General features: G+C 44.4%; 2 protein-coding genes across 28 annotated transcripts in view; one reads left to right on the top strand and one right to left on the bottom strand.

Moving 5' to 3' along the window:
• The window catches only part of rasal2 (RAS protein activator like 2), a 45,555-nt gene extending 37,132 nt beyond the window's left edge, over positions 1-8,423 (top strand). For 4 of the 6 annotated variants that reach the window (XM_047341993.1, XM_047341990.1, XM_047341995.1 and 1 more), the window contains 9 exons: positions 275-419; positions 646-885; positions 1,586-1,787; positions 2,585-2,784; positions 3,316-4,279; positions 4,420-4,578; positions 5,378-5,580; positions 6,438-6,525; positions 7,809-8,423. In XM_047341993.1, coding sequence (XP_047197949.1) covers positions 275-419; positions 646-885; positions 1,586-1,787; positions 2,585-2,784; positions 3,316-4,279; positions 4,420-4,578; positions 5,378-5,580; positions 6,438-6,525; positions 7,809-7,976 — 2,369 coding nt within the window. In that variant the 3' untranslated portion in view covers positions 7,977-8,423. Of the gene's footprint in view, positions 1-274; positions 420-645; positions 886-1,585; positions 1,788-2,584; positions 2,785-3,315; positions 4,280-4,419; positions 4,579-5,377; positions 5,581-6,437; positions 6,526-6,754; positions 6,786-7,808 lie in introns of all 6 variants that reach the window. The other 2 variants (XM_047341991.1, XM_047341992.1) reach the window with 2 other exon arrangements.
• The window catches only part of dlg1b (discs large MAGUK scaffold protein 1b), a 66,777-nt gene continuing 53,215 nt past the window's right edge, over positions 8,303-21,864 (bottom strand). For 14 of the 22 annotated variants that reach the window (XM_035170009.2, XM_035170011.2, XM_035170013.2 and 11 more), the window contains 8 exons: positions 21,173-21,272; positions 12,957-12,998; positions 12,465-12,515; positions 11,922-12,023; positions 11,650-11,822; positions 11,332-11,441; positions 11,156-11,247; positions 8,303-10,627 (listed from right to left, as the gene is read on the bottom strand). In XM_035170009.2, the coding sequence (XP_035025900.1) occupies positions 10,521-10,627; positions 11,156-11,247; positions 11,332-11,441; positions 11,650-11,822; positions 11,922-12,023; positions 12,465-12,515; positions 12,957-12,998; positions 21,173-21,272 (777 nt within the window). In that variant the 3' untranslated portion in view covers positions 8,303-10,520. Of the gene's footprint in view, positions 10,628-11,155; positions 11,248-11,331; positions 11,442-11,649; positions 11,823-11,921; positions 12,024-12,464; positions 12,516-12,956; positions 12,999-20,760; positions 20,795-21,172; positions 21,273-21,864 lie in introns of all 22 variants that reach the window. The other 8 variants (XM_035170010.2, XM_035170019.2, XM_035170023.2 and 5 more) reach the window with 3 other exon arrangements.

Raw genomic sequence — 21,864 nt, 5'->3', positions numbered from 1 at the left:
AGAAAAGTCAGAGACTTCAAACACTTTCAATTTATTTTTATCACTGTGTCTGAGAATAGATCATCACTTTCTATTTTTATACGTTTATTGTTTTATCTTCATCATCTTCTTCCTCATCTTCATCAGCAGCAGCTTCAGTCAGGCCCAAGTTAGGAGGAACATGTTAGATGTAAATGATCTCACGGTCTCAAATTCTCAGTCTCTCTCTCTCTCTCTCTCTCTCTCTCTCTGTCTCCCTCTCTCCCCCTGTCTCTCCCTCTCTCTCCGTCCTCAGGCGAGTTCATTAAAGCTCTGTACGAGTCGGACGAGAACTGTGAGGTTGATTCCAGTCGGTGCTCTGGCGGTGATCTGGCTGAACATCAGAGTAACCTGAAGATGTGCTGCGAGCTGGCGTTCTGCAAGATCATCAACTCGTACTGGTGCGACAGCTCACGCTCACGTCACCATGAATTTACATTCACACACTCGTCTTCTGAAAATCATGAGCTGATAAAATACATCCAGTTGGTTGAGGCCTTTAATGAATTTCAGTTTCTGGTAAAACACATCCAATTAGATTAAGAGTTAATTGAGTTTCAACAGGAACATTTATCCAGAGCTTAGTTTTATATTTTGTGTCCAATCAGCTCCTTCCTGTCTCCTCAGCGTGTTTCCTCGGGAGCTGAAGGAAGTGTTCGCTTCGTGGAAGCAGCAATGCGTCGCCCGCGGCCACCAGCAGGACATCAGCAAGCGTTTGATCAGTGCCTCGCTGTTCCTGCGCTTCCTCTGCCCCGCCATCATGTCGCCGTCGCTCTTCAACCTGATGCAGGAATATCCAGACCACCGGACGTCCCGTACGCTTACGCTCATCGCCAAAGTCATCCAGAACCTCGCCAACTTCACCAAGTGAGTACCTGCGGGTTGACAGGGTCAGAATTCAACTCCCTGACCCACACGCACCACTGAGTGCCCCCCCCCCCCACATGCATTTAGCAGCTGAGCTGATCATTACCATCACACGTGGCCCTGGACTCACACAGAGCGACGCCGTGAAGTGACAGAGCCCTTTAACGAGGATCTAGGTGTGTGTCACATGGTTACGAGCAGAGAAGCTCTCACACACTCAGAATCGATCAAACCTAACTTTGTACAGTTCTAATGTAATTAGTAAAATCAGTCACACTCCGAAATGAAACCAAATAAACCACCATTCCTTAATAAACTCTGAATGTTGTATAAAACTCATCAAGTCCTACCTGATCAGTATTAGTGTAGTTTTTTACATGTTGTAATGTAAACAAAATAATATTTGATTTGTGTCTGTACACTTTAGTCCCTGTTTTTTTTTCATAATCTTTGGTATTTATGTTTGTTATGACTGAACATAGTTTTGATAGTAAATCATTTTATATTTCTATCATTTTATATATTGTAATCTTCTTAAGGAAAATGTTCTCAATGGTGCGTGTGTGGGGGGGACTTAGTATACCGGCTGTAGTATCGGTCATAAACCCTCCTCCTCCATGTTAGCTGATGGGACATGGACCAAAGGAGACGATGAATAAATGACAAAAGATGATGTGGAGATTTGTGCGTCTGCCTGCAGGTTTGGAAACAAAGAGGAGTACATGGCGTTCATGAACGACTTTCTGGAGCACGAGTGGGCGGGGATGATGCGTTTCCTGTCGGAGATCTCTAACCCGGAGACTCTATCCAACACACCGGGCTTCGAAGGTTACATCGACCTCGGCCGCGAGCTGTCAGTCCTGCACGCTCTGCTGTGGGAGGTGGTGTCCCAGCTCGACAAGGTACTAACATCCAGAGTGTGTGTGTGTGTGTGTGTGTGTGTGTGTGTGTGTGTGTGTGTGTGTGTGTGTGTGTGTGTGTGTGTGTGTGTGTGTGTGTGTGTGTGTGTGTGTGTGTGTGTGTGTGTGTGTGTGTGTGTGTGGCTGATTGAGCGTTAAGAGGTTTCAGGTTTAGAATCCAGGTAACCCAGGTCTGGGTTATAGGGGGTTAGGAATGCATTGTACAAACATAAAATCTAATACATTCACATTAACACGACTCAGGCAGGTCAGGTGACCTGCTGAGGTCACAGGCCACGCCTCCTCTACAGCAGGAGCTCGTGTGATTGGTCAGATGTGACGTTACACATTCTCCAGACGAGCAGCAGAAGGTTGATGATCAGTGATCGATGGGTTTTGTTTGTGTGATGTGAACATGTGATGAACATTGGCAGCAGAGGTCACATGATTCATTTAACCTCATTAAAGCAGCATGCCCCCCCCTCCTGCCTGGACCCCCCCCCTCACCTGTCGGAGCTCAGTCTCTGCATGACTCTGCTGTGTTTGATCCTGGTTCTGTTCAGTAGAAGCATGTTGTTCTAGTTGATTTGATTTTTGTTTCCATTAAGTTTCCCTCATGTTTGCCTCCCCCTCTCCCCTCTCCCCCTACCCCCTCCCCTCTCTGGCCGACTCTTCTTTTGCCACCATTGTGGTTCCATCTTCCCAACACCGCTGAATCCCGGTGCTTCCATTTACACACACACACACACACACACACACACACACACACACACACACACACACACACAAAACGACCACAGGGTGAAAATTCCTTCCTGCAGGCCACCGTAGCGAAGCTGGGCCCGCTGCCGAGGATTCTGGGAGATATCTCTCGCTGCCTCGCCGCCCCGACGCCAGTGCAGCAGCAGCTGCGACGTTTCCAGGACCATAGCTCCGCCCACAACCTCAGCGGCAGCCTGTCGTCAGGGTTACACCGAATCTTTGAGGACCCCGCCAACAGGTAACCAATCAGCTGACGGAAGTGAACGAGTTTTAAAGGGAAAGTTCACAGATTAAGACGTAAACATGTCGACATGATGAGACTGAGGTCAGAATCCTCCATTATTGATTATTATTATTCTGAGTCAGATTCAGGTCAGAAGATTATGTTTTATTCAGATTTATGTTTTAATCTGGTTCAAATGTGAATATTGTATCCATGGAAACATGTCATGTCCTCATCACTGTCTCAGCTCAAAACAACCAGGACAATTAAAAACCACTTCATAACGGTGTGTGTGTGTGTGTGTGTGTGTGTGTGTGTGTGTGTGTGTGTGTGTGTGTGTGTGTGTGTGTGTGTGTGTGTGTGTGTGTGTGTGTGTGTGTGTGTGCCTGTGCCTGTGTGTGTGTGTGTGTCTGTGTGTGTGTGTGTGCCTGTGTGTGTCTGTGTGTCTGTGTGTGTGTGTGTGTGTGTCTGTGTGTGTGTGTGTGTGTGTGTGTGTGTGTGTGTGTGTGTGTGTGTGTGTGTGTGTGTGTGTGTGTGTGTGTGTAGTCACTGTGAGGTCCGCAGCCTTCAGTCTCCGTGCAGTGATCTGATGGACGGTTATGTTCGAGGTCAGCGCCCCCTGCTGGCTCAGCAGCATCCTTCCATCCACAGCAGCGTCTCTGATCAGGAGCGAGACAACCTGCTGTCCAACGGACGCAGCGTCTCTCTGGTCGACCTGCAGGACGCTCAGAGCCTGCACGCCGCCGCGGGGCCCCCACCGCACCACGAGGCCCCGCCCCGCCCCAGCAGGGCCGGTTCCCAGGCCTCTATCGGACACGGCCCGCCCCCACACACCTACCCCCACTCCAACCCCCTGACCCCCCAGCCGGCGCTACACCAGCCTAAAGCGGCGGCCAGGGACGGCCAGCCTCAGAGCGCTCCGCAGGTGAGGCGGCCGCTGCATCCCTCTGTCAGCCAACAGCGCAGCCTGCAGCCGCTGTCCTTCCAGAACCCCGTCTACCACCTGAGTAACCCCGCCCACAGCCTGTCCACACGCTCCGCCCACTCGCTGCAGCAGGATTCCAGCTCGGAGAACCTGAGCACCGAAAGCTCCCACAACAGCCACAGCAACTCTGATGACTACGGCAGCCAGGTGGGGGTCAAAGGTCGAGTGCCGTCCAACAGCAGCCTGGACGAGCTTGGCAGCAGGCGGAGCATGCAGAGCGAGGAGTGTTCCACGCCGCGCCGCCACGCACTGCCTGACCTTCCGCCCGGCACCGCCACAGCGGTCGCCATCCCTCGTCAGAGCACGACGGCGGGCACCGCCCACATCGTCAAGGTGGAACAGCAGAGCAGAGGAGGGGGCGGGGCCAGGACGCCACGCTCTCTCCCACACAGTGCCTCGTTACGAAGCAGCAGCAGCGCCAATACCGAGCCGACACCCACCGCCACCAACGTCAACCGCCAACAGCCAACCTGCTCTGTGGAGAACATGGCTCCGCCCCCAAAGAGCGCCACCAAACCACCACAGGTGAGGCTAAAGCTCAAGAAGTCAAATATTAACATTATGTGATTTTAAATCTTGAATTAAACAACAAATTGATTCGCTTGTCCAAGGCTGGTATGGGGGGGGCGGGTTGATTATGAAATCATATCTCTGGGTTGCTTCAGGTGGCGTCTCCGGTGGACACGGTGGCGGTGGCGATGTCTCCAGTGGAGAGGACGGCGGCCTGGGTCCTCAACAACGGCCAGTACGACGAGAAGGAGGAGGAGGGAGGAGGGGAGGGAGGGGGGGAGAGGAGCAGAGAGGAGGGGCGGAGCACCGAGAAGGTACGAGCCAATCACAGGTCGAGAAACTGTTATTGATTACCTCCACCAGCAAGGGTTGGTCATCTGTGTGTTAGTTAGTTAGTTAGTTAGTTAGTGGGTTAATGAGTCAGTTAGTGAGTTAGTTAGTTTGTGAGTTAGTGAGTGGATGAGTTAGTCAGTGGGTTAGTTAGTGAGATGGTTAGTGAGTGAGATAGTTAACGAGTTTGTTAGTTTGGGAGTTAGTGAGTGAGGGAATTAGTTAGTCAGTGGGTTATTTCGTGGGTTAGTCAATGAGTTCGGTAGTTAGTTGGTTAGTTAGTTTCTTAGTGAGCAAGAGTTGATGGGTTACTTAGTGGGTAAGTTGGTGGGTTAGTTAGTTAACAAGTTAGTTTGTGAGTGAATTTGAATTAGTTAGTCGGTGGGTCAGTGAGTTAGTGGGTTGGTTGTTAGTTCGTTAGTGAGCAAGTTGATTGGAGTTAGTTAGTTAACGAGTTAGTGAGTGAATTAGTTAGTCAGTGGGTTAGTTAGTTAACTGATCAGAAACATCAGTGTGATAAGAACTAACAAAAATCGATGACCTTTTCTGCAGTCAGCCACCAGGGGGCAATAGAGCCGTCATGTCGTCCATTTTTATTTCCAGTCGGAACATGTGATCGATTTGTCCTTTTGTTGTTTTTATGACGTTTTAAATGTTTGATGGAGCCTCCACACAGTCGACCAATCACAGAGCGGGATGAAGTACTGGCTTCATGAATCATTTACACCTGAAGAGATGAGCTGATGACGGATCATGTGACCACCCCCCCCCCTGTGTCCGCAGTACGAGCTGGAGATCTCTCGGCTGAAGGAGCGCCTGCGGGTGTCCGGTCGGCGCCTGGAGGAGTACGAGCGGCGGCTGCTGGCTCAGGAGCAGCAGATGCAGAAGCTGCTGCTCGAGTATAAGAACCGTCTGGAGGACAGCGAGGAGCGACTGAGGCGGCAGCAGGAGGAGAAGGACAATCAGATGAAGAGCATCATCTGCAGGTACGCACAGACTCCACCCGTCCGCACCGCTCAGCACAGACGAACCAAGCACACACTGAGGAGTGATGCCTCTTTTAAATAGAAACATTCAAAATGTTTGAATTTGAAATGTGGAGTCACAGGAAAGTTCGTTTTTTACTCTATACATTTAAAATAAAGACGTATTTATTAATTGACTATAAATGTCTACTTTTCTGTTTATATTTAGAATCAATCCAATTTATCAGTGTTTTATGAATTTAACGTTTAACGTAAACGTTTGAAATTCCTTGAAGGACCCAGGTGTCAATCAGCCGTCTGTGGGCGGGTCTTCCTGTTCGACACGTGAACGTGGTCAAAATAATAAAAGGAAAAACCTCATGAAGAGGATTTGAATCTAACTTATGGCATGTTTCCACATTTATCAGATAACTAAGGTTGACCAGCATCTTTAAATGGTTAAAAAGATAAATAACAGTTACTCGTCCTGTGATAAATTCAGATCATTAAGAAATAATCGATTTATATTAATTTAATCGTTGAAGCTGCACTGTTAAAAAATAAGACTCATCTTTCCTTGACTGTTATTTCAATTTTTTTTTATAATTCACTTGCTGCGTTGGCACAAACTTCCTGTTCCGGTTTCAAATTAAAACATTTGAGAGGACAGAAAACCTTTTGTTTCTTAACAGGGCTTTTATTGTGAAAAACTCAAACCAGACATTGATATTACTGACGAGTTTAACAAGAAACAATGATTATATTGATCATATTGACCACGCCCCTTCACTTTGATTGGCTGGTTGATGTCTCCACACCAACGACAGTCAGGTTGTCTGTTTCATTGTGTGTGTGTGTGTGTGTGTGTGTGTGTGTAGGCTCATGGCGGTGGAGGAGGAGTTAAAGCGTGACCACGCAGAGATGCAGGCGGTGATTGAAGCTAAACAGAAAATCATCGACGCTCAGGTACGGACATCAACACTTGTAGCTCCGCCCACACAAACTTCTTCCATCCTCTTAGATTCGGATTCTTCAGAATTACCCACAATCCTTTTCTGTAAATGACCTCTTGAACAATCAGTGATGATTGACAGCTGCACTAAGCTAACTGGCCGTGTGCTAAGCTCCGCCCACAGCGACTTTCTAAGGGTTTGAACTTGTCGCAATTTCATCAGTGAAGAACCTTTGATTTCAGGTCCGTAACGGACGTGAAATTAACCAATCAGGCAAGTGACTGTGGCCCCTCCCCCTCCCTCCACCCCCCTCACGCCTCACACCTGTCAGCCAATCACAGAGCAGTTACGTCATGGTGATTTAATGTCTCTTTATTTCAAAATAAGACTTGAGTTATTCAGGATCAATACTGAGATTAGATCTAAACTTGTGTTCACAGCATCGAATGAATCTGGATTAAATGATGTCGACGTGTTGTTTTAAATAAAGTTTTCAGGTGTGTCGCTGTTTTGCTCGTTTGGCTGCTGCCTCACCCCCCCACCCTCTCCTCTCTTTCAAAATAAAATGAGGCGATGACGTTGAAGCGCTCAGGTGTTTAATAATTTTTTTTTTAGCCGGTGAATCGAACCTTGTTCGTTCCGACTCCGACTTCCTGCTCAGCTTCAGTCTTTCTCTTTTAGTTGCTTTTATTTTTTGGGCTGTTTTAATTTTTGCCTGCGTCTCTCAAACTTCCTGTCGGCTCAAAACCACATCACGTCCGATTTCATCTTAAAGTTGAACTTTTATAGATTCAAAATGTTTAATTGATTATTTGAATAGTCAAGTAAAATTTAAACTAATATATCTAATTAATTAAAACATTTTAACAATTAATCATTAATAAATATATTTTAAACTGTTGAACTTCTGCCAATTTCTGGCTGTTATTGAATAAATGTACAATATATAATTTTTTAAAAATTAGAATCTTAACATAATAAATAATCTGAATAATTAATATATTTATATTTTAGTTTTAAATTAGAAACATGAATTAAATTGTAAATCAGGGAGAAACAATATTCTCTTTATTGAATCTTATTTTTACAACAAATTGTTTTTTTTAAATTAAAGGACAATTTTATGCTCTGTGGCTTCTAAACATTCTGATTTACATTAAAGTGTTTTCTGACGTAAATTCAAGAGTAATTATTATTTATTTTTTAATTCTTTATGTGGTTTTAAATCGACAGTTGAATCATCACAAGCCCAACTTTTATTTTGGTGTGTCAGCCTAATGTCCTCTTGTCCAATAGGAGAAGAGGATCGGGTCCCTGGACGCAGCAAACTCCCGGCTGATGTTGGCGCTGACGCAGGTGAAGGAGCGTTACAGCGCCCCCAGCCTCCACAACGGCCTGTCGCCCAGCAACCCCACCAAACTGTCCATCACTGAGAACGGAGAGTTCAGGAACAGCAGCTGCTGATTGGTCGACAGGGATAGCAGGTGAAGGGGGTGGGTGGGACTCAAAGTCCTGACTCCGCCCACCTCACCTCCATCAGCAGCTCTGCGGACGATCGAACAGAGAGAGAGAGAATCCATATATACGAGTGTAAATACTGAAGCATCGATAAGTTCAGACTGTGCGTGCGTGCACGTGTGTGTACGTGTACGTGCGCAGCGTTCCAGAAGCACAGCGAAGAAGAACGAACCAAAAGATACTCAAGTTTTTCTAAGACTTTTTTATGGTTTTTATTTGAATCTTGTTTTTGTTTAATTTTCATTTTTCAGAGTGAAACTTTTCTTTGTTTTTCTGACGAGTTGTTTTCACTTTTTATTTATTCGTCCTGTTGCTACTGAACCGACACCTGCACGATCAGGTCAAAGGTCACACCCGTCTGCTGTCACATGTTGAATAAAAGATGCCTGAAAACCTCGTCTCCATGGAAACGGATTCATTTCTACATCAAAAATATGAATGAACTAAATAAATCTGAGCTGATGACAAGGACAAATAAAATAAAATAATCTACCTGGATTATTACTCTGGATTACATCAAATCAATCTGGATCACATTGTGTTAATCTGGCTCACGTCAGTCTGTATCAAATATGATTAATCTGGATTACATTTTATGACATTTTCTTTACTGACAACAGCACAGTTTATTCTCTTAATTCCACTTCTGTTGCTGATCAAATTATTATTCTGTGACTAATTCAAACATTTAAATCATTGAAGTAGAATCCCCTCCTGTGGGTGTTTGTCGCCACCTACAGGGCAGTTTTGTCTTCATGTTTTTAACGTTTCCTGAGGTCTTGTGCTAAATGTGAGAAGGTTCCTGCTCCAGAGACGTCGTGTTCACAACGAGAAAAGTCTGTTGTGAGGTCACAGCTTTGACCTTCGACCCAAATCGTATCACTTAACATTTGAAGACTCTGGAAACACGACGTCTGAGGCCACCGGGTGTCGCCAGCGTGCTGGAATAAAACTAAATAATTTACTGTTGAACTTCTTCACATCTTTTCTCATGACGTCATCGTCTCCGACAGGAAGAGACGCTTCACAGGTTAATTTCACACAAACCACAGAAGAAGAAGATGAAGAAGTTCACTTTCGGTTTTCTTGTTAAGTTTTATTATGTTTAAAAAAGAAAATTAAAAGACAGAGGAGGTGGTGATCGAAGAAAAAGAAAAATATATATTCATATTCAAATATCTTTATACTTTTCTATTCATATGATTAACAATGCAAAGAAAATAATTCCCGTAGTAGTAGTGCTTAAGTAAAGTTCAATATAGATTTTTATTATAACAAAATAGGCAGTTTACCGAGGGTTAAATATCTGAAAATCTCATTGTACAATAATCGTCTGCACGTTTCTCCCGCACCTGGAGGTGGCAGCTCGTCTCCAGGTCCCGCCCACACGTCACATGATCGACAGCGTTGCCATGGTAAGACACTGACCGGGCGCCCGCAGGGTTCAAACTCGCTCCACCAGGGGGCGCTGCTATTGAAATGAGACGACACTGAAATAAAAAATCTTTTAGTTGAAATGAGGCTGAAAAGTTTCAAAATAATGAAAATTTGATTTAAATCTAAATCATTTGTTCATCATCGACTTCACTATAAAAAATATATTAATTTAATCGTTTTCTGTGAGTTTGAGTTTTTAAAAGATTTAAAATAAAATCTGATGTTTACATTGTATTATAACATTATTCTTTTAATGATTTGAATCATGAGAAAATTGTCGAGATTTTTCTTGTTTTATTCTGACATTTTTTTAATTCCGAGACGGTTTTCATAAAATTTGTTTTTATTCTTTAATTTTAGATAATTAATTGTGAGAAAATGTTCAAATCACAAGAAATAATTTTCATCTTATGATGTAATTTGTTTTGTAATTTTCAGAATTTTTTTAGGACAAAGTTTAAAATCAGACTTGATGAAATGAAATCAGACATTTGTTGGAATAAGATGATAGCGCCCCCTGGCAGCAGAGCAGGACCCTGCAGTGTCCTGACAAACATCCAGCAGCCGAGAGGAGCGGAAAGTTTAACTCATCTTGAATTGACTCAAGTGTAAAAAAGAAAAGGGAAAAAGATGAGAGGAGCAGCGAGGAGGAGGAGACTGTGTCGGGCGCCGAGGTGACGGGGCTGATGGGAAATAAACGGGAGATTAACATGCTGTTAAAGCTCGAACGTGCAAAGTTTTGCTTTTTGTGTCTCAGCCTGAGACTGAAACTCTGTCCATCGAGAGAAAAGGGAAAAAAAACACAAAGAAAGAAAAGATCAAATCTGCTTCGTCTTCTCGTCACTTTCACTCGTCTTCTTCTCCTCCACGTACCGTGTTGAGTGTGATGTCACTTCCTGTGTGCTTTACTCTGCTGGTCAGGAAACTTAACCACGAAATCCGATTCAGGCATGGGGGGATTGTGGGGTGGGGGATTCTGTCCTTTTCAAAATAAAACAACAGAATGTAAAGAAGAGGAGGAGGAAGAGGAGGAAGAGGAGGAGCGTTCGATCTTCACAACTTCTCCTTGGACTGAACCCAGATGAACGGACCAGACTGCTCCTCAATGATCTGCTTCCCCTGATCGTAGATCTCCTCCAGAGTGTCGCCCTGCACGACCGCTGCACACACACACACACACACACACACACACACACACACACACAAACAAACTAATTATTAAAGAACTCGAGTCACCGTCTTGTGGTTGTTTGTCTCGACCAATCACAGCAGTCTACATTTATTTTGTCAGACTCATGAGGTCACTGTGACCTTTGACCTATAAAATCTCATCAGTTGATCGTTGAGGCCGAACTGGGACGGAACAGGATGAGTGCTGTTACAATGGTCAGCCACTGGGGGGAGCCGAGGAGGTAACAACACGTCCGACGTCTCTTTAAACTGACGACCGTTTTACATGTGATTCATTTCCATAGGAGGAAGAAGATCGATTTAGCCGCTGCCCAATGGGATGAGAAGCTGCTGCCACACGATTGGCTGATAGGATAACAGATGTAAGACAGGGGGCGCTCTAGGAGGCAGAACCCAATACCGAACCCTAACGACTGTGCGGCCAAATAAACCCACGAAAATATGCGTAGGAGAGCAGAGGTTGTTTTTCTTCGGGCCACAGGGGGGCGCCGTCTCACCTGTGAAATGCTCGGTGAACTCCTGCTCCAGCTTGGTGGCTCTGTCGAAGGTTTTGCGTCCCTGCTCCTCCGTCAGACGCTTGTTCATCTCCCTGCAGGAAGAAAACAAGACCGTCAGCAAGAAAATCAAAGGTCAGAACCAGACAGGAAATGGAACCGTGGCGGTCTTGACTCACATGATGTTCTCCACTGATTTGGGTTTGATGAAGATGGCGATGGGGTGAAGCTGAGCGAGCTGGAGTCTCTTGATGGCGTTCCCCGACACGTCCAGGATACAGTGTTTACCCTGAAGGGGGCGGAAAATGTGTTCAACATGTCTTTATGTTCAGAACACAGACTGACGTCACCACAAGAGGGCAGCGTTCGTATTTATTTAGTTATTATTGTCTCTATTTATTTGTATTCTTTATAAACAAACTGCAGACACAAGCCTTGGAGTGTTTTTACGTCTATGAGTCGACTGATCGTCATGTGACAGATTTCTCAGTCGCTACCTTCTCCGACACCTCTCGCACCGACTGCACGCTGGTTCCGTACAAGTGGCTGTTGTACTGTCCGGCCTCGATGAACTTGTGGTCCTGGATGTCTTTCTCCATCTGCTCTCTGGACACCACAAAGTGGTAATCTCTGCCGTCCACCTCGTAGTCCCGCTTCGGCCGGGTCGTATCTGAGGGTGAGGAAGATGTTCTGATTCAGGCTCAGAGAAGGTCACATGATCTCCAGACGGGAGGAGGTTCGCTCGGAGCTGGACAGCGACGTCACTTACGCGGGACGCAGGATCCAAATTTGTCTGGGAACTCGGAGATGAGGTCGTCGTTGATCCGGTCCTTCATGGGGCCGAGGATGATGACGGGACGGGTGTAGCTCACTGTCGGAGACAAAGGCTCATGCTGATAAAGGTTTTATTTTGAAATCACAGTAACAAGCTGCTTAACAGGATGAAGCTGATGAGTTCATTATTATGTGAATATTTTCTCACAGTTAAACGTCTTTAACACCAAATAATAAAAATAAATCCATCTAGGGTTCGTATCGACAGCGCCCCCTGTTGCTTTTTTCATTGAACAAATCCATTTTTTTCTTGATTGACAGTTTTTATGTTCTAATACAAATATTCATACATATTTATTTGAATTTATTTACAAAGAAATATGTATTTAAATGTAAGTGTTGTCTTTTGATGTTTTACCTGAAGTTTGCAGACTTTACCAAGATAAGTTAAATATCTGAATCTTTCTTGAAGATGAATTGATTTTCATATGAAACTGACAAAGTTTCTTCAGTCAGAGAATTGTTTGTGTTTTTTTACCTTCCTGTTGAACGACGGGTTCATACGACAACACGTACTCCTCCTGTCCACCTGGAAACACAGATCCAGAGTCTCACCGGGGTCATAGAGCAACACACACACACACACACACACACACACACACACACACACACACACACACACACACACACACACACACACACACACACACACACACACACACACACACACACACACACACACACAGAGATCACTTCATGTAATTGAACGTACGCAACACACACACACACGCACGCAAACACACACACCCGCAGACACACTAAGCAGGAGCTTTCATGCAGACACACCCTGCTGTCAGGAGTGTTAGCGAGCAGGTAAACTGTGTGTGTGTGATGTCATGCTGTTATCGGCCAATCAGCAGCTTGTGCTCAGGGAAGGGGGGTGGGGGGGTTAGCGGGTTCGGTCGGAGGTCACGTCAATCATTAGTGTTTCCTGTGAATCATAGAGTGAACCAGGCAGCGTCAGACTTACGGTAGCTACTCTCACTATCGCTGGCGTTAGACGTCACATGTTCTGAAATTAAAACACAGGACACGTCAGCCGGGAGCCTCGCTCTCCCATAATGCTTTGCTCAGAGCCACGATAGCACAGAGGACTCGAGTCCAGCAGCAGCAGATCGACGACAGCAACACAAACATTTTCAATCCACGACAAACAGGACCTGGAACATAAACTTTCAAAAACCTCCCACAAATGTTCCATGACTTCAAACCACAACTTAATGACGCCATCTTTACGTCATCATCGAGCGGCAGCGACCACAGCGCCTCCTGCAGGAGAACAAGGCTGAGTGACGTCGATGACACCACATCTGACAGAATAATTAGAAATATGTTTACAATTCATGATCTGTCGCTCATCACGAAGGAATCTGAGCTGCGGGGAATCTCAGATGTTTTCTGGTTGTGAACCGATTCGGATTTTGTGTAAAATGTCTGAGAATCTGTGAAAAAAAATATTCAATAAAATCAGGAGCTGCAGCGGATTTGTTATGATTAATTTAAACAGAATGAAGAGATGAAGAGGAGAAGAGGAGAAGAGATGAAGAGGTGAAGAGATGAAGAGGTGAAGAGGAGAAGAGGAGAAGAGATGAAGAGATGAAGAGATGAAGAGGTGAAGAGATGAAGAGGAGAAGAGATGAAGAGGTGAAGAGGTGAAGAGATGAAGAGATGGAGAGGAGAAGAGATGAAGAGATGAAGAGGTGAAGAGATGAAGAGATGAAGAGGAGAAGAGATGAAGAGGAGAAGAGATGAAGAGGTGAAGAGATGAAGAGGAGAAGAGGAGAAGAGGTGAAGAGGTGAAGAGATGAAGAGATGAAGAGGAGAAGAGGAGAAGAGATGAATAGGAGAAGAGGAGAAGAGGTGAAGAGATGAAGAAGAGGAGAAGAGGAGAAGAGAGGAAGAGGTGAAGAGGAGAAGAGATGAAGAGATGAAGAGGAGAAGAGGAGAAGAGATGAAGAGGAGAAGAGGAGAAGAGATGAAGAGATGAAGAGGAGAAGAGATGAAGAGGAGAAGAGATGAAGAGGAGAAGAGGTGAAGAGGAGAAGAGGTGAAGAGGAGAAGAGATGAAGAGGTGAAGAGGAGAAGAGATGAAGAGGAGAAGAGGAGAAGAGATGAAGAGGAGAAGAGAAGAGTGAAGAGGTGAAGAGGTGAAGAGATGAAGAGGAAGATATGAAGAGATGAAGAGAGAAGAGGAGAAGAGATGAAGAGGAGAAGAGGTGAAGAGATGAAGAGATGAAGAGGAGAAGAGGAGAAGAGATGAAGAGGAGAAGAGGAGAAGAGATGAAGAGGTGAAGAGATGAAGAGGAGAAGAGATGAAGAGGAGAAGAGATGAAGAGGTGAAGATATGAAGAGGTGAAGAGATGAAGAGGAGAAGAGATGAAGAGGTGAAGATATGAAGAGGTGAAGAGATGAAGAGGTGAAGAGATGAAGAGGAGAAGAGATGAAGAGGTGAAGAGGTGAAGAGATGAAGAGGAGAAGATATGAAGAGGAGAAGAGGAGAAGACATGAAGAGGAGAAGAGATGAAGAGGTGAAGAGATGAAGAGAGAAGAGATGAAGAGATGAAGAGGAGAAGATAGGAAGAGGAGAAGAGATGAAGAGGTGAAGAGATGAAGAGGAGAAGATATGAAGAGGAGAAGATATGAAGAGATGAAGAGGAGAAGAGATGAAGAGAGAAGAGGAGAAGAGATGAAGAGATGAAGAGGAGAAGAGATGAAGAGGTGAAGAGATGAAGAGATGAAGAGAGAAGAGGAGAAGATGAAGAGGAGAAGAGATGAAGAGATAAGAGATGAAGAGGTGAAGAGATGAAGAGGAGAAGAGGTGAAGAGATGAAGAGGAGAAGATATGAAGAGGAGAAGATATGAAGAGGAGAAGAGATGAAGAGATGAAGAGGAGAAGACATGAAGAGGAGAAGAGATGAAGAGGTGAAGAGATGAAGAGGAGAAGAGATGAAGAGATGAAGAGATGAAGAGGAGAAGATATGAAGAGGAGAAGAGATGAAGAGGTGAAGAGATGAAGAGGAGAAGATATGAAGAGATGAAGAGATGAAGAGGAGAAGATATGAAGAGGTGAAGAGATGAAGAGGTGAAGAGATGAAGAGGAGAAGAGATGAAGAGATGAAGAGGAGAAGATATGAAGAGGAGAAGAGATGAAGAGGTGAAGAGATGAAGAGGAGAAGAGATGAAGAGGAGAAGAGATGAAGAGATGAAGAGATGAAGAGGAGAAGATATGAAGAGGAGAAGAGATGAAGAGGAGAAGAGATGAAGAGATGAAGAGGAGAAGATATGAAGAGGAGAAGAGATGAAGAGTGAAGATGAAGAGGAGAAGAGATGAAGGATGAAGAGGAAGAGATGAAGAGATGAAGAGGAGAAGAGATGAAGAGGAGAAGAGATGAAGAGATGAAGAGGAGAAGAGGAGAAGAGGAGAAGAGATGAAGAGACGAAGAGATGAAGAGGTGAAGAGATGAAGAGGAGAAGAGATGAAGAGGAGAAGAGATGAAGAGGTGAAGAGATGAAGAGATGAAGAGGAGAAGATATGAAGAGGAGAAGATGAAGAGGAGAAGAGATGAAGAGGTGAAGAGATGAAGAGATGAAGAGGAGAAGAGATGAAGAGGAGAAGATGAAGAGGAGAAGAGATGAAGAGGTGAAGAGATGAAGAGGTGAAGAGATGAAGAGATGAAGAGGTGAAGAGATGAAGAGGAGAAGAGGAAGAGATGAAGAGAATGAAGAGGAGAAGAGATGAAGAGGTGAAGAGATGAAGAGGTGAAGAGATGAAGAGATGAAGAGGAGAAGAGATGAAGAGGTGAAGAGATGAAGAGATATGAAGAGGAGAAGAGATGAAGAGGTGAAGAGATGAAGAGGTGAAGAGATGAAGAGATGAAGAGGAGAAGATATGAAGAGGTGAAGAGATGAAGAGGTGAAGAGATGAAGAGGAGAAGAGATGAAGAGGTGAAGAGATGAAGAGATGAAGAGGAGAAGATATGAAGAGGAGAAGAGGAGAAGATGTGAAGAGGAGAAGAGATGAAGAGGTGAAGAGATGAAGAGATGAAGAGGAGAAGAGATGAAGAGGAGAAGATATGAAGAGGAGAAGAGATGAAGAGGTGAAGAGATGAAGAGATGAAGAGATGAAGAGATGAAGAGGTGAAGAGATGAAGAGGAGAAGAGGTGAAGAGATGAAGAGATATGAAGAGGAGAAGAGATGAAGAGATGAAGAGATGAAGAGGAGAAGATATGAAGAGGTGAAGAGATGAAGAGAATGAAGAGGAGAAGAGATGAAGAGGTGAAGAGATGAAGAGGTGAAGAGATGAAGAGATGAAGAGGAGAAGAGATGAAGAGGTGAAGAGATGAAGAGGTGAAGAGATGAAGAGGTGAAGAGATGAAGAGGAGAAGAGATGAAGAGGTGAAGAGATGAAGAGGAGAAGATATGAAGAGGAGAAGAGATGAAGAGGTGAAGAGATGAAGAGAGAAGATATGAAGAGGAGAAGAGATGAAGAGGTGAAGAGGTGAAGAGATGAAGAGGAGAAGAGATGAAGAGATGAAGACTAGAAGAGATGAAGAGGTGAAGAGATGAAGAGATGAAGAGAAGAGATGAAGAAGAGAAGAGATGAAGAGATGAAGAGGTGAAGAGGTGAAGAGATGAAGAGGTGAAGAGATGAAGAGATGAAGAGGAGAGGAGAAGATATGAAGAGGAGAAGAGATGAAGAGGTGAAGAGGAGAAGAGGTGAAGAGATGAAGAGAGAAGAGTGAAGAGATGAAGAGGTGAAGAGATGAAGAGATGAAGAGGTGAAGAGGTGAAGAGGTGAAGAGATGAAGAGGAGAAGAGATGAAGAGATGAAGAGGAGAAGAGATGAAGAGGAGAAGAGATGAAGAGATGAAGAGGAGAAGAGGAGAAGAGATGAAGAGGTGAAGAGATGAAGAGATGAAGAGGTGAAGAGATGAAGAGGAGAAGAGATGAAGAGGTGAAGAGATGAAGAGAGAAGAGATGAAGAGATGGAGAGAAGAGATGAAGAGATGAAGAGGTGAAGAGATGAAGAGATGAAGAGGTGAAGAGATGAAGAGGAGAAGAGATGAAGAGGAGAAGAGATGAAGAGAAGAAGAGGAGAAGAGATGAAGAGATGAAGAGGAGAAGAGATGAAGAGGTGAAGAGATGAAGAGGAGAAGAGATGAAGAGGTGAAGAGATGAAGAGATGAAGAGGAGAAGAGATGAAGAGGTGAAGAGATGAAGAGGTGAAGAGATGAAGAGGAGAAGAGATGAAGAGATGAAGAGGAGAAGAGATGAAGAGGAGAAGAGATGAAGAGGAGAAGAGATGAAGAGATGAAGAGGAGAAGAGATGAAGAGGTGAAGAGATGAAGAGGAGAAGAGAAGAGATGAAGAGATGAAGAGATGAAGAGGAGAAGAGAAGAAGAGATGAAGAGGAGAAGAGATGAAGAGATGAAGAGGAGAAGAGGAGAAGAGATGAAGAGATGAAGAGGAGAAGAGATGAAGAGATGAAGAGGAGAAGAGGAGAAGAGATGAAGAGATGAAGAGGAGAAGAGATGAAGAGGAGAAGAGAAGAGATGAAGAGATGAAGAGATGAAGAGGTGAAGAGATGAAGAGGAGAAGAGATGAAGAGGTGAAGAGATGAAGAGATGAAGAGGAGAAGAGAAGAGATGAAGAGGTGAAGAGATGAAGAGGGAAGAGAAGAGATGAAGAGATGAAGAGATGAAGAGGAGAAGAGAAGAGATGAAGAGATGAAGAGGTGAAGAGATGAAGAGATGAAGAGGAGAAGAGATGAAGAGGAGAAGAGGTGAAGAGATGAAGAGATGAAGAGGAGAAGAGAAGAGATGAAGAGATGAAGAGGTGAAGAGATGAAGAGATGAAGAGGAGAAGAGAAGAGGAGAAGAGGAGAAGAGGTGAAGAGGTGAAGAGGTGAAGAGATGAAGAGGTGAAGAGATGAAGAGGAGAAGAGATGAAGAGGTGAAGAGATGAAGAGGAGAAGAGGAGAAGAGGTGAAGAGATGAAGAGATGAAGAGGAGAAGAGGTGAAGAGGTGAAGAGGTGAAGAGATGAAGAGGAGAAGAGGTGAAGAGGTGAAGAGGTGAAGAGGTGAAGAGGTGAAGAGATGAAGAGGAGAAGAGATGAAGAGGTGAAGAGATGAAGAGGTGAAGAGATGAAGAGATGAAGAGGAGAAGAGGTGAAGAGGTGAAGAGATGAAGAGGAGAAGAGATGAAGAGATGAAGAGGTGAAGAGATGAAGAGGAGAAGAGATGAAGAGGTGAAGAGGAGAAGAGATGAAGAGATGAAGAGGTGAAGAGGAGAAGAGGTGAAGAGATGAAGAGGAGAAGAGGTGAAGAGATGAAGAGATGAAGAGGAGAAGAGATGAAGAGATGAAGAGGAGAAGAGGTGAAGAGATGAAGAGATGAAGAGGAGAAGAGATGAAGAGATGAAGAGGAGAAGAGGAGAAGAGATGAAGAGATGAAGAGGTGAAGAGGTGAAGAGATGAAGAGGTGAAGAGGTGAAGAGGAGAAGAGGTGAAGAGGTGAAGAGATGAAGAGGAGAAGAGGTGAAGAGATGAAGAGATGAAGAGGAGAAGAGAAGAAGAGGTGAAGAGATGAAGAGGAGAAGAGGTGAAGAGGAGAAGAGGTGAAGAGGAGAAGAGGTGAAGAGGTGAAGAGATGAAGAGGAGAAGAGGTGAAGAGGTGAAGAGATGAAGAGGAGAAGAGATGAAGAGATGAAGAGGTGAAGAGGTGAAGAGGTGAAGAGATGAAGAGGAGAAGAGATGAAGAGATGAAGAGGTGAAGATATGAAGAGGAGAAGAGATGAAGAGGTGAAGAGGAGAAGAGAAGAAGAGGTGAAGAGGAGAAGAGGTGAAGAGATGAAGAGGAGAAGAGGTGAAGAGGTGAAGAGATGAAGAGATGAAGAGGAGAAGAGATGAAGAGGAGAAGAGGTGAAGAGATGAAGAGGAGAAGAGATGAAGAGATGAAAGAGAAGAGATGAAGAGGTGAAGAGGTGAAGAGGTGAAGAGATGAAGAGGTGAAGAGATGAAGAGATGAAGAGGTGAAGAGATGAAGAGATGAAGAGATGAAGAGGAGAAGAGGTGAAGAGGTGAAGAGATGAAGAGGAGAAGAGATGAAGAGATGAAGAGGAGAAGAGATGAAGAGATGAAGAGGTGAAGAGGTGAAGAGATGAAGAGGAGAAGAGATGAAGAGGTGAAGAGGAGAAGAGATGAAGAGATGAAGAGGAGAAGAGGTGAAGAGATGAAGAGGAGAAGAGGTGAAGAGTGAAGAGATGAAGAGGAGAAGAGATGAAGAGGTGAAGAGATGAAGAGGAGAAGAGATGAAGAGGAGAAGAGATGAAGAGGTGAAGAGGAGAAGAGATGAAGAGATGAAGAGGTGAAGAGGAGAAGAGATGAAGAGATGAAGAGGAGAAGAGGTGAAGAGGTGAAGAGGAGAAGAGATGAAGAGATGAAGAGGTGAAGAGGAGAAGAGGTGAAGAGGTGAAGAGGTGAAGAGGTGAAGAGATGAAGAGGAGAAGAGATGAAGAGGAGAAGAGATGAAGAGGTGAAGAGGAGAAGAGATGAAGAGATGAAGAGGTGAAGAGGAGAAGAGATGAAGAGATGAAGAGGAGAAGAGATGAAGAGGAGAAGAGGTGAAGAGGTGAAGAGATGAAGAGATGAAGAGGTGAAGAGATGAAGAGATGAAGAGGAGAAGAGGTGAGGAGATGAAGAGGAGAAGAGGTGAAGAGGAGAAGAGATGAAGAGATGAAGAGATGAAGAGGAGAAGAGATGAAGAGGTGAAGAGATGAAGAGGTGAAGAGATGAAGAGATGAAGAGGAGAAGAGAAGAGATGAAGAGATGAAGAGGAGAAGAGATGAAGAGGTGAAGAGGAGAAGAGATGAAGAGGAGAAGAGGTGAGAGATGAAGAGGAGAAGAGATGAAGAGGAGAAGAGGTGAAGAGGAGAAGAGGTGAGGAGATGAAGAGGAGAAGAGGTGAAGAGGAGAAGAGGTGAGGAGATGAAGAGGAGAAGAGGTGAAGAGGAGAAGAGGAGAGGAGATGAAGAGGAGAAGAGGTGAAGAGGAGAAGAGATGAAGAGATGAAGAGGTGAAGAGATGAAGAGGTGAAGAGGTGAAGAGATGAAGAGATGAAGAGGTGAAGAGGAGAAGAGATGAAGAGGAGGTTTACTTGTCCTCCAGGAACCAACATGGATGAAATAAGCTAATATGGCAGCTGATATGGAGTCAGAGGGTAAAAAACAAGTTAAATAAATATAGAATAAATAATTCAGTTGATAAAAGAATGAAAAAATATAAAAGCAAATAACTAAAAAGTAAAACATTTATTTTCACATTGATGGATTTCTAAATTAATGTATTTACATTAAACAGCCTCATTTTATTGTACTTTATTTGAGAGAAGATGATTCATATTATCTTTCTCCTGTTTATTTCTTTTGTGTCTGCTTCATTATTATTATTATTATATTGTGATTTGAATCTGGACTTAATGAAGCTTCAGTAAATATGAAGCTGATTCTTCTATCAGACCAACTGAGGAGGTCGAGAAACAACTGACTTAAGACAAAACTGATATCATTTAAAAACATGAGTCGATATTTAGTCATATTTAGTATATTCATTTCAATAATAACTAAATGTTGTGTCTTCTTCTTAATGTAAAAGCTTCTTTTGCTATTTTAAAGGACCCAGGCTGTTTCTGGTCATGTGTCTGAAGGCGGATCCTGGTGGGAAACCAAGAGGCTGATGGGAGTTTTGTGCGTGTGGGGGGGTGAACACACACTTACTGTGGCCTTTGGAAAGCACGTCGTCGCTGTTGTCCTGAGGTCAGCGGAGCAGAGAGAACAACGAGGAGAAAACAACCACAAGAACATAAAGTTACTGAGTTACAGCGACAGACAGAGAGAGCAGAGGGAACGCAGCCGCTCGTCAGGGCAGCAGGGCGGCCATTTCCCCTCCGAGCGGAGGGGCGTGGCCTCGGAGGTTTTCAGTGACACCACCAGGGGGGGCTCTGGGTCGTGTTCTTTGTCATCGCTCAGGTGGTGATGTGACATACGTTTCAGCCAGGCCCTGTTGCCATGACAACCGGCGCGCTTGCAGCATGCCGCCACCAGCTGACCTCTCTTCCTGTCGCCGACCAGTCGCCTTTCAGACAAACCGTTTAGCTCCTCCCCACCCCCCCGCCGCGCTGGTACTTACGGTCGACATCGCTGGTCTCCTGCTCACTCGCCTCTTTGCTCTTGTAGAACGGAAACTTTCGGGAAAAGAGGTTCTTTTTACGCTTGTCATTGAGAGACTGCTGAGGAGGAAGAGGAGGAGGAGGAGGGTGATGGAATAAAAAAAGAGGGGGAAGAGGGGGAGAGGGGGAAGATGAGGGAGTCTGATGTGGGTTTGGACAGAATGAGAAGCTTCTGTCTGAGTCTGTGGTCAACGACACGTCGATTAATACCATTACACAGCTGCACTGAACAAATAGAAAATAACATCAGTCTAATCTGAATTATTAACATTTAATAGATGTATTTACTAACCAGACATCAGACACAAACATCTTACAGGCAATTCAAACACATTCTATACTCTTTAAAGGTCCAGTGTGTAGATTGTAGTGACATCTAGTGGTGAAGTGTCATGTTGCAGCTGAAGTATGTAAATATAAAGTATTTAAATATAAAGTATTTAAATATAAAGGCCCATTCTAGAGTAAAGAAAACAGAGGTTTGTATAATTTAGATGAAACACACTCGTGAAAACATCACTAGGATTATTTTATATTTACTTTCTAGAAATAGATCTTTTCACCTAAATCTTACACACTGGACCAAAATCTTGAACTCGGCCTGACGACAGGAGATTTGGGCAATTTTTTTAACGAGATGTGAATCTGGACG

The sequence above is a fragment of the Hippoglossus stenolepis genome, chromosome 11, assembly GCF_022539355.2.
Source record: "Hippoglossus stenolepis isolate QCI-W04-F060 chromosome 11, HSTE1.2, whole genome shotgun sequence".
NCBI classification, from domain to species: Eukaryota; Metazoa; Chordata; class Actinopteri; order Pleuronectiformes; family Pleuronectidae; genus Hippoglossus; species Hippoglossus stenolepis.
This window is presented reverse-complemented; position numbering and strand designations above follow the sequence as displayed.